This window comes from Toxotes jaculatrix, chromosome 18 (assembly GCF_017976425.1).
Source record: "Toxotes jaculatrix isolate fToxJac2 chromosome 18, fToxJac2.pri, whole genome shotgun sequence".
NCBI classification, from domain to species: domain Eukaryota; kingdom Metazoa; phylum Chordata; class Actinopteri; family Toxotidae; genus Toxotes; species Toxotes jaculatrix.
The window spans coordinates 15,647,246-15,659,079 of NC_054411.1; the positions used below are offsets into that span (position 1 = coordinate 15,647,246).

The 11,834-nt window shown below is 42.2% G+C and overlaps 3 protein-coding genes across 3 annotated transcripts; all 3 read right to left on the reverse strand.

Moving 5' to 3' along the window:
• Positions 1–154: 154 nt before the first annotated feature.
• On the reverse strand, positions 155–1,479 carry LOC121198512 (MIEF1 upstream open reading frame protein-like). Its single transcript, XM_041062716.1, has 2 exons — positions 1,386–1,479; positions 155–404 (listed from the first exon to the last, which is right to left on the reverse strand). Exon 2 carries the CDS (start codon positions 365–367, stop codon positions 155–157), a length of 213 nt encoding a protein of 70 aa, XP_040918650.1. The 5' UTR covers positions 368–404; positions 1,386–1,479.
• Positions 1,480–3,567: 2,088 nt separating this feature from the next.
• On the reverse strand, positions 3,568–6,665 carry LOC121198285. The gene has a single exon (XM_041062295.1). It carries the CDS (start codon positions 6,580–6,582, stop codon positions 3,781–3,783), a length of 2,802 nt encoding a protein of 933 aa, XP_040918229.1. The 5' UTR covers positions 6,583–6,665; the 3' UTR covers positions 3,568–3,780.
• Positions 6,666–6,698: 33 nt separating this feature from the next.
• On the reverse strand, positions 6,699–9,054 carry LOC121198286 (peroxisomal carnitine O-octanoyltransferase-like). The gene is made up of 5 exons (XM_041062296.1): positions 8,611–9,054; positions 8,051–8,452; positions 7,526–7,686; positions 6,802–7,366; positions 6,699–6,707 (listed from the first exon to the last, which is right to left on the reverse strand). Exons 1-5 carry the CDS (start codon positions 9,052–9,054, stop codon positions 6,699–6,701), a joined length of 1,581 nt encoding a protein of 526 aa, XP_040918230.1.
• Positions 9,055–11,834: the final 2,780 nt, after the last annotated feature.

Sequence of the window (11,834 nt, forward strand, 5' to 3'; positions counted from 1 at the left end):
CACAAATTGTTCATCATCCCTCCACACAGAATGTCTCAGGTCTAACACGTTTAACTGCTGACATACAGAACATTATCTTATTGCAAACCCACCTGGGAGATACACCTCCAGACGACCTTTATCCCACCTCCAGATGATCTGTGACCCCTTTCCCCTACATAAGCCCACCCAGTCGGCTGCTGAGGAAGAACTGGCCCCTTTTCAGTGCGTCCTCCTTATCTTCAGGTACCGTCAGGGCTTGGCAGCGGCGAAACTCGCGAGCCACGGCACGACGATAGTAATTACGGTCAGTGTACTGAAGGTGACGCCCTGCACGGAGCAGCGCCCGGTACAGCTCCAGCACGGCACTGCGAGACCAGCCGCCCATTAGGGACCACACATGGAGAGGGGGGACACCCTGCCACCTGGGCAAAGGAAAGCAGATGTTGTGTGATGAAGGAACTTACGTTAATGGTTTGTGGTAATGAGCACCTCACATGGTCACACAGCAACTGCAGGTAAATCTAAAATATTAGTACAGTCATGAGGGACAAGAGTTCATCTAGTCATTGTGATGGCTCTGTGGTTATTCATGATTGAAACTGGTAGAAGAGAAATAAGTGACAGTAAAGTCACACTAACAGTTTGAGTTGAGAAAGTGAACAACAGTTTGGTGCTGAACAGATTAACTTAACTTACTAACTGTAAATAGTTGTGAGACACAAAAAAAGACTGTCAGGGAAAGGCACAGGCCTTTCAGTCTTTGTGATAATCCTGTCCTGGATTCTAGTAGTATTTATTGCTGTAAAAAGCTGGATGTCCGCCCTAGATCACCCATGAGCAAAACTACAAATATACTGTTCAATAACTAATCCCTCTCTGCTTTGAAAAACCGGTAGTAAGAGAAAATGGACATTTAAGAGCGCACCTTCTTTATAGCAGAAACTGAAAACAGCACCCTTCATTGCCAGTTCTCTTGTGTGGTTAAAATGTTTCAAACTCGCTGCAAACATAACTGCTTCTCGGATGCAGTGTCAGCTCGCCCGAACTGTAGCGTTAGCTAACGTGAGCAACCATGCACATTTAACCATTTAAACATGATGGCTCACTCTCTCCCTGATTTCCAACGACTGTTATGTGAGCATTGCCTCTACAAATTAGTAAATATCAATATTACGAGCTGCCGAGGCCCCTTTGTCTTTAGAAAATGGCTGGCTCAACGCAAAGTCACACATCCCATGACTGGCTAGTTAGCTTAACACGCTAAGTAGCTAGCTGTTAGGTTAGGCAGCGCTGACCTTAACTTTAGGCAGCCTCATGAACAAAACACACGCATAAAACCACACAGTGGACTATACAATGGAAGGAAAAATACAAGCAATCACAGCAAACACGGGCAAACCTACGTTTCAGAAATCAGACCAAAGAGTTTTGTCTTCAGACAGAGGCAGGGCTCTGCACAAGCCGGGGGTCAGATTCGACAGTGACACCGGAAACAAATAGTCTACTACTCATCTACTCACATACTACATCCGGTTGCAGTATATTTTTAAATGGCCACTACTTTTACATGAACCTTTTACATAATTAATATACTAATTGGCATATTTGGCAAATCTAATTTATTCGTTACTTTATACTTTCCATTTATTCCACCTCATTTCATGTTTGTGTATATTTTGTGATGTTGGGGTTGATTGTGGTCGTTACTAGAAATAAGTCGAGATAAAGTGATGAAAAAAACTATATAGACTGAGAGTGGTACCACTGATGCATGATGAAAACTATACCTGTCCTGTATTCATGATTCTACTAGCCTATATTCAACTGGAAAGCAAAATTATTACAACAGATTATGATCTACTTCACAACTGAGCCACCTGCATTGTTTTTCATATGTTGTCAGATGGTATTACTGTTAAAATGTCATATCAGGTGGTTTCTGCTTGACGTTACCTCAAATAAATAAGGTACTGCAACTCCTCTGTGCCAGTTATGTAAATAATTAATTATGTAAATGACTAAAAGCGTTTGGTGTAACTGCACACCACAAAACATGGTGTTTACAAAATAGCAGATCAAATGTCACTTATGCTGAAAATGTGTGATAAGCCTAATGAAATACTTCCTACCAGAGTACTCAGATGCATTTTAGTGAATACTCATCATAACAAATCAACTCAATTGAAGTGTTACAGTTTTCATTTCATATCAAGTGACCACTTGCAAATTAGAGGCCAAAGGGGTTTAAACCTGTAGTGTACACACTGGTGGACATGCTATGTTGGTTTTCATTCCTGATGCAGAAGTAGGATTTCAAGTGCAATGGGGCCTTTGTGAGGTTACCTTATAAAGAAGTGAGATCTTCAGTGCCTCATGCTTTCCTCGGGAGGTTAAAGGTGAACACATGCCACCAAGCCATCTTCTGTAGTTCACAGACTGTTTTGTTGAAATATCAATATTCAGGTTCACAATTTCTTATCATAAATGCTTCCAGCCTTCCTATTACTCTCACATACATACATTGTATTCATTAAACTATTGGGTGCAAACTAAAAACCTGCTCTGCAATTTTCTCAGTGTGTTTGTGCACAGGTGTGTGACATTCTTAATCACTGAACAATATATTCATATGCAAATTATAAGCAGTCTTTAAAAACGTCAGAATGGTCACATTTTAAGTTGCACAGAGCAATATTTATATTTGGAAAATTAAATCAATTGACTTTCAGTAATGTGAGAGTACTGGTTATTCCATCCAACTAATATAACAGTATGACAATACTGGAAATCTGGTGGCCACAGACCACATTAAATTTCCTTACCAATTTCACACTGTGGTATCTTTTTATCTATAGCTAAGATTGTACATTTACACACACATTTTAGTTTTGTGATATCTGTATCTGTGCCCAGGTTCCTCTGATGGCCTTGAACCAATGAAATGATCAGAGACTCATTAAGGAATAGGTCCCAGTTGCCTTGTTGATAACACATCCAGATTGATAACTGGTGTTTATTTGGTTTGCTTTTTGTTTTAAGATTTTACAATTATTATCACTTCTTGAAAAAGAGCACCTGTACATGATGTATGTAATTTTTAACAAAAATTATTTAAAGACAAAGACAGTGTGATGGAAGTAAGACAAAAATTACACTGAAGAGCAATATAGAGAATTTGCTTGTGAACCGATCATACAACTTTATGACCAATAATTAGGACTTTAACAAATATGTTTCTTAATGTCGCCCCTAAAAGGACTGAGGAACTTGTTTATACAATTGATACCATGTAACTAATTGTTTTGTCATAACTGTTATTCAGTCTTACACCAAGGCATGAACATACTGAAACAATTCAAGCTGTACTTTTCATATATTTTCACTTTGTAGTTACATTGACGCTGTGGTTATACCATTAAGAAAGGAAACCTTCTTTAGTGACATTTAAAGAAAGACAAACTCATTACTTTGTGGAACCTTAATTTGAACTTTCTCCTCGTTAATATACTTTTCTTTCTTTTTATATGATGCCTTTTTATTGTATTTCTAGAAATTTGTTTCTGAAACATTTTAAATTGTGGGATACAAGGGTCAGGTGGGACTAAGGTCTGTAGGAAGTTTCCTCTGGCAATGGACACAGCAGAAAACATTTCAAGAAACCCAAAGTTGGATTAAAGTCCCAAACTTGGGACCATTGAGGCATTTTTTTTGGTTAAAATCCATTCTATATTCCACTTTGGCCCCATTATTACAAGTATATTACATCTATTGGCCTGAAAATCCAAGGAGAATTGATGATCAGGGCATGTATTTCATTCCTTTCATTCTAGGTATGATTTGTATATCTCTAATATCATCATGCTGAAGAAGCCAACACAAGTAGCGCTCTGTCCCCATGCCCCATCCACTGGTGAGGAGTGGTTTCACTTGGCGCATGTTAATGTACCATTTGTATGACTGCTCGGGCACGGCATGGTGCCTGAGAGCCTCCTGTACCATCTCAGGGGTGGAATGACGTTCACCCAGACCAACAGTCTCACCCAGCCCCAGCAGAAGGTCAGAAGCTTTGGCTTTACAGCGCCCAGTGCCCTCAACATAGGCCTGGTAAAAAGGAACTCCCAGATGATCCATCTCAGTCAGCCAAACTGCGCCACCATATTTCTCTATCAAGACCCGCTCTCCTTTGCGTGTTAGCTTTCTGCCAAACTGGGGCTGACCATCTTGGACCCACTCGACACAGTCAGCAGAGGGCATCATGGGAATGGCCTGGTCTAGGGGGACTCTTGGTAGTGGGGTTTTTCCATCCAGCTTGCTCAGCATGGCTGTGACATGTGTAAGGGTCCCAGCGGTGTTGAGAATAATATTGGAGTGTTTCTTCAGCATGGACTTGGTGAGGTGAGCCAGGTATCCCTCTGCTGTGGAAATAGCTTTGTCCATGTCACCCAACAGTTCACACTCCACGTGGTAGAACTGGTTCAAGTGTGTGGCATCAGGATCTTCCCCTCTAAAGCTGGGAGATATGTAATAGGTGCCCGGGAGGTTCTCCTGGAAGCGAAGGAAGTATTCAAGTACAAATTGCATTGAGTCGGCCAGGTAGATGTCCTGGCCCAGCAGGTTAACAGAAACTGGTTCTGAGTCAGATCCCAGGCCCATTGGTGAGGAGATGGTGTCTGTGGTGAGAGGGGTCAGAGCATATGAGTACTGGCAGGAGTTGTGGAAATATTCCACTGTGCTGTGGAAAAGAGTGTTTTGAATCTGGAACAGGTTCTGATACCACTGGCTCTTAATGGCAAGTGTGGAGTGGGAGTGAGGGTCTTCCCATGAATGAGAGGGCCTGCACTTGGTGATTTTTGAGTGGATAGTTTTGAGGGTCTCGGGGTCAGCAGCTGGGCCATCCAGCGATGACACGTATCCAGGGTAGCTTTGAAAACATTCTGGTTGCAGCTCAGCAGGCTTGGTGCCATCTGGTGAAGGTAACAGAGGGATCAGCTTGGCATGAGCATAGTCAATCTCAAAGCCCTCAAAGATGAGTGCAACACCTCGAGCTCTCATCCCCTGTTCCAGTAGGCGGGCTACTTTATGAATGGCTAAGATCAATGCTTTGTAATCAGCGTCATCCAGTTTGAAGATGTCACTGGACAATGGTTTGCGTGGCACCACAACAGTTAGTCCAGGAGTGTTTGGGTATGGTGTGAGGAAGGCAACATGCTCATTGTCTTCCCACACTCTCCACTGCTCCTGCTCTCCACGTACAATGCGGCTGAACAGGTTATCACTTGAAGGATCTCCAAAGAAGTCAAAGCAGGATGGTGCATTTGGTGTTGGCAGTCCACTTCTAATCTTGGCTTGAACCTGTGCAAGTGCTTCATCATCCCAGCGTGGGCCACTTTTTGAGGTGCAGTAGCCAGGATCGTAAGCATGGAATTCCTCTTCACCAGCAATATGGGGCTGCCACTTTGGCTCTAGGCCATGAAGTGGGAGCAGTCTGATTTGTGCAGAATGATGAGGGGTTGGACAGAAAACCATGGCACAGCGCTGCACTCCCAGTCGTTCACAGAGTAAGCTTGACACAGCTCTTGCTCCTTGCAGCATAGCCACAAAATCAGGTGTAGCCAAGTGGAAGATGCTGCTTGCCCCACTAAGAGTTTTTCTAGTCAGAATTGTTGACCCAGGGATCCAGGGGTCGGGATTCAGGTAGGCAACCAACTCATCTGTTTCCCAGATCACGTCAGAGAAGCTCTTCAGGGGCCTGAGAACCTCTACTCGTGAAATACCACTTATCATTGAGGCCACAAACATCACACCGGAGTTTGTTTCAATGATGGCATCACCTTTAGTGTCCACAGCAATGATACCTGCACAGACCCCATTCAGATTTTCAGCCATCACTTCTGTACATGCCTGCCGAAGGCCGTAGCCTTTATGGTGGTAGAGACCAGCTATTTTCTGAGCAACTGTGTGTCTCAGAAATACATCTCCATCTCCAGAGCAGGTGATAGCTAACTTGTCGTCAGCATATGTTCCTGCCCCCACCACTGCTGTATCCCCAACTCGCCCTTTCAGTTTTCCCACTAACCCACCTGTGGAGGATGCAGCAGCCAACCCATGCCAGCGATCCAAGGCCACAGCTCCAACTGTTTGAGGGTGATTGTTTTTTGAGGTTTTCCCACCACTGAGCTTTGCAGTTAATTCTTTGTGACGTATGTCAGTGTAGAAATACTCACACCCAACAGGCTTCTCTTTCTCCTCCAGCCCTTGCAGAAATTCCTCAGCCCCATCTCCCACAATGAGTGAATGTGAACTTTTCTCCATGACACATCTGGCTGCTTTTATTGGGTTCTTCACACTTTGCACACAAGCAACCGATCCTGACCTCACTGCACTGCCATCTATAATGGTTGCTTCCAATTCATTTTTGCCATCTTTGTTGAATACCGAGCCTTTACCGGCATTGAACAGGAAGCAGTCCTCCAGAGCTTCCACTGACCTCTGAACTGCATCCAGACTCCTGCCACCTTGTTGAAGCACTTGGGATCCAAGGTTTAAGGCCGCCTGTAGAGCAAACTCAATAACCCCAATCACATGGGTGTTCAGCATCATCTCTTCTCCAGCTCCACCATGGATCACCAGAGTATAATCTGGACTTATGCCCAAGGTGGAGTCAGCAGTACTTTTAGTACTGTTTGTGCTCTCTGGACAGCGATATGTCTCTCCAATCATTTTCTCTGTTTGATGTGGTTGGAGTAGACACTCCAGGGCTCCCATCTGGCTTGCAATGGCATATCTGACAGCTAGAAGCATCACTAACTTTAGGTTTACCATCAGGTTTTCTCGAAGTTTGTCCAGTGTCAGAGCAAAGCTCCCTTTCCCATTAAGCACAATGCGAACCTTGTTTCTTTTTCCAAGGTAGGTTACAGCCAGCTGATCTTGGGCATAGACATTCCCTACTCCACACTCTACACCCTCCATCAGATCTGTACCAGTGAGGTACACAGATGGACATCCAAAGGGGTCCAGAAACTTCTTCAGTGGATTGTCAGATGGCAAAGATTGGCGCAGGGCAGCTAGGTGGGGACCAACACCTTGACCACTTTTAGTGTTTCTGATGAGCTTCTTATGTTCCAAAAAGGCAACATGAAACAAGCGTAAGATGTCAGTAGTGTACTGGATTGTGTTATCTGGACCAACGCAGGATGTCAAGGCGCCAATCAACTTGCGAGAATGCATAGTGAGTGAGTATGTAGGATCGCAACGGCCATGCTTGTAGTGGCGCATATGTGTAGGTGTGACAAGCATGTGACTGGCAGCGGATTCCCCAAGAGTCTGCCTAAGGGACAGCTGCAAAGAGAAGTTGATCCAGGCATCATACAGGCCTCTCTGCCCTCTAAGAGTAGAAAAGACATCAGGATAGGAGGACACATCAAAAGTGAGAACTGGATGAGTTGCTTTTAAGTCAGGGCTTGGTTTGGGGGTGCTTACTCCTTGCAAGGGGAATTTTAGGGAAGTTGGGCAAACAGAATTAATATTCTTTACAGTGACAGACCCATTCACCTTTTCAGGTTCAGTATGGACTAGGTTCAAATCAGCAGTCTCAGACAGATTGTACACACACTCAGTCACAAGCCCAGCCACCATCCCATCCACAGCACTGTGCTCAAACATCATCCCAGCTGTGCAGTCCTTGAACACCACCAGGTTCACCACCTGTTCAAACAAACAAAGAAACCGTGAGTTGCAATTTCTAAATGTCTTGACTGAATGTTTTTCAAATATGAAAATTAAAACATGTTATTATTTATGCTTATTTATGTCCAGCTCTAAACTTCTTGCCTTTTGACTCTTTTTCCCTTCCAATGGTTATTTTAAATTGTTTTGAAATGCTCTGATAGTATTTAAGAAAGAAATACTCTAATTTCACATTCTTAAATTTCTTAAAGAAATGTCTTCTTAAAGAAATTAACTCAAATGATAAAATTCACTATTTAAGTGTTTCCCAATGTATTTAAACAGCAGTTAAGTCAAGTTACGAAATTACACATGCAGTCATTTTCCAGATTCCCTCCTATACCTTATCATAGTATCGCAGACATGGGTTGTCTCCTCCTCCTCCCAGTCTCACTGCATTTAGTATATCAGCCAATTCAGAAGGTGCATTGCAGTCCTCCAGACAGAGTGTTAGCACAGCGCTCTCCATCAGCCCCAGTGATGCTGCGGCCTCCCCTCCTTGCCCCAGGATCTCTTCCCTGATGGCAGCCCAGGTTTTACGCTCCAGAGCTGAGAGGCTGCATATGGCAGAGGGATCATTCTGTTTTCCTGCACAGGGTTGATCCATCACCTCAGCCAGCTGATTGTAGATGTCAATGAATGGTCGAGCAGAAACTGGCCCACCAGTGCTGGGACGCCACAGTATGTCAACGGGGAACACTCCTCCAACACAGGTAATGAGGGCATGGAGGCTGTCTGGGTAGACCTGGAAATAACAAAGCTACAGATTAGAACTCCAAATACTTGGATCAGTGTGGGAGGATGAAAGGTCAAGAAATAAACTACTTCAAGATTCACCCTAACGTAATTAAATGCCTGAAAATTCAAAACCTGTGAAAAGCTGTGTTCTGCCAGTAATCTCACCTTAATTTGATCTTGACTCGTGCCAGGAATCCGGCTGGCAGCGAACACCTCAGACTGCTGTGTGTGCTCCATGGGCACATCGCCCTCTAGCAACCCGGGCTCACTGTACAGCTTTGCTGCTGCCCATAGTAGAGCAGCTGCTCTCCCCAGCTGGGTACATTTCTTTTCTTTGGATGGAAGAAGAACAACAGGGAGGGCTGTAGAGGTAGGCAGGGGGTCAACACATGACAGCAGACTTCTCTTGAACTGCTCTGTCACCCAGTTCTCCCGACCTAAAGCTCTAGTTGCTAATTTCTGCTGAGCCTCTTGAAGGAGCTCCCTCTGCTGTTCCAGTGCACTCCTGAACTCAGGATAAATGTCAGGACTTAGAGTGAGCTGCAGAACACGGCCCACTTCTTGAAATGTAACATCCAGCTCTGGAACAGGGTAGTTGAGAAGGGTCATCCTGTTGGTATGAAGAGAGCTGAAGGGAGAAGGAGAAAAAGAAAGAAATAATCAGCGGTGGTGCCAGGTACTTTGTTTGTGGACCTGCACAATGATTTAGAACAATAGATTTTGAAGCATTTGAGGAACTTGGAAAATATGTGGAAGTATAGCATACATGCACAAAAATTACAATCACTTGGCACATTTCATACATATGCAATCTAAGCAAACAAATGTGTTTTGCCTTTAATAACCTTAAATAACACAAGCAGTAACAAAACATCCCTCCATCAGCAAAGGAAACAGGAGTTGAGCTATGCTAAGTATAGCCAAAATTATCATTAAGACAAAATCAAAATTATCAAAAGCTGCTAAATAAGATATGTTCTCTTGGACATTTATGAAGCAGTGACTATACAGCAAACAGATACAGTTCATGAGAGCAAGTAAACTAAACATTCAACTGTCCCCATTGATTTAACCTTTGCTTTTAGACTTAGAACCTGCAGCTATGCTGCTAGCACAGCTTTTGGAATGGCAATGTCAATCTATCACTAAGTTGGCTACTTTAGTGAGACTGAGTGGTCTAATGAATTTGGTGATCAATGGACAGTACCACAACATGGTTTACATTTTAGTTTTTTTTTTGTGAAATGTCACAGCAAAATGGATGAATGCCATGAAATTTGGTACAGATGATACTTTCCCTCTCAGGATGACTTGTAACAACTTTGATGATCGCTTAACTTATCAAGCCCCATCATAAGGTCAAAAAATGTATATATACTGTATAAAAATGTATATATAAGACCTCACAGAGCCACTAATCCAGCTGTAGACTCTGAGTCTTGCTCCAAAAAAGGTTTCAGGTTTGTTACTCACAAACTACACCTCTGGCCTTGGACGGACACGCATACAGTGCACATACACACAAACTGGCACAATGTAATATATTATATTACATATAACCCCACATGCACCACTCCTCATTTGCCTTTACGATTCCTTCACATGATGTCCAACCTTTCTCACATTAGTGGAGCCAGTAAGTCAATTATCTGAATTATGGTGAAGAGGCTGCAGAGTAACACAGGTCTCTTTGTGTATTAATGTGGTGAACATGAATGGAATGCATCCTTCTGTGTCAGACAATACCCCCCTGGACTGAGCAGCCATACTGGCCTTAGTAATGGCGGATAACGAAGCCCATCTGCTTACACGTGGAAGCAGTTACACCCGTTTTACCACTCCTCTGCACAAAACTAAAGTTTGGCATTTTTTATTGCCGGTTGTCAAGGAAATGCGCCCCTCACTGTATGACTGATGGAAAATTAGATTTCTCCTCATTTGTCCCAGCAGTTCAAGTCATCCACACAATGCTGGCTGTCTGTATTCGGTCTGGGATACTGGTCTTGTGATTCCAATAGCTCACTTACTAAATACAAGCAGTACTACCAGTGCTACTACCACATATGACATAATACATAATTTTCATTATATTAAATATAATGTACATATCATGTTATATTAATATATTATATTAATAAGATAACGTATGTTACATTCAGTGATAACAAAATTATCAGATTTTTATGGACTTTAAACTAGTTTAAAGTGAATTTGTTAAATTGTCAAACAAGACAAAATGAACAAAGCACAAAAAATATTTAGAAACTGGAACTTTTTTCTCTTCTTTACAATTAATTAAATTACCTACCTAATACTTTGAACATTAATAAATTTTCCCATTGGACTCCAGTGGTGTCTTCCCTTGCAGATTACGGGGTTATATTTGCCAAGTTTTGTGTGTTTGATGTGTGCCATTACCCAACTACAACAGAGTGGGATATTGACTGTGCTTCTCAAAGCATTGAAAACATTAAAGAAATTCTCTCAGCAACATTTCTTTCCAGAATTAATATCCCAATTACTCTGGAAATGGCTGACAGCAGTTTTCATTGAGACTATTTTCTAACTAAGAAATATTCTGTGAAAACTGTTCACATTAAAGTCTGTGGTTTTACATAACAGGACTTCGTCTTGGGAAGACACTGTTCACTGTGCCAATATTCTACATTAACAGAGCTCTGGTCTCTTTTTTTCATTTCAATTTTCATTTCATTTCTCCACAAAATGCATATCTGGTGTAAAACAAAATTATTTAATATACAATTAAAAGCATTACTAGTTATAATTATGGAGGACTATAGACTTTTTTCTACTCACATTTCAAAACTCATCTAAAGACAAGAAATTGCCTTAAAAACTACCAAAAATAAATTCAAGTAACAGAAGACAACTTCTTTTTTTCATTTTCTACAATGTTCACAGATTAGTTTTAATGCAGAAAAAAAAAAATCAGCTTACCTCAATATGGAAATTTCTCCAAGATCTGGCCAGTTGGTAGGATGGAAGGACAGTCTGTGGGAGGAAAACTTGGTTGGACTGAAAAATCAAGGGTTTGTCTATAACACAGAAGCAGTGACTCCAATTAAGCAATTCAGTTTCTGGCCTCCCCCTTCTCTCTCCATAATCTCAGTCTCTCTCTCTTTCTCTGTCTCTTACCTGTTTGTCCTTGTGTTTCATACACCATTGCATGTCTGTTACATAGACTAACTTTACCACAGCACCATCAACAAAGTACCAGGTGCCTCAAATGACTCTCCTTGCATCGCTCTCTCTCATATTTGCTGTCCTTGTGGTTGTAAACACTCTCTGAGCAGTGAATCAAACCTAAAAGTTTTTTATGTGCTCAGTGATCAGAAATATAGGAAGTCCTCAAGCACAAGATGACAATT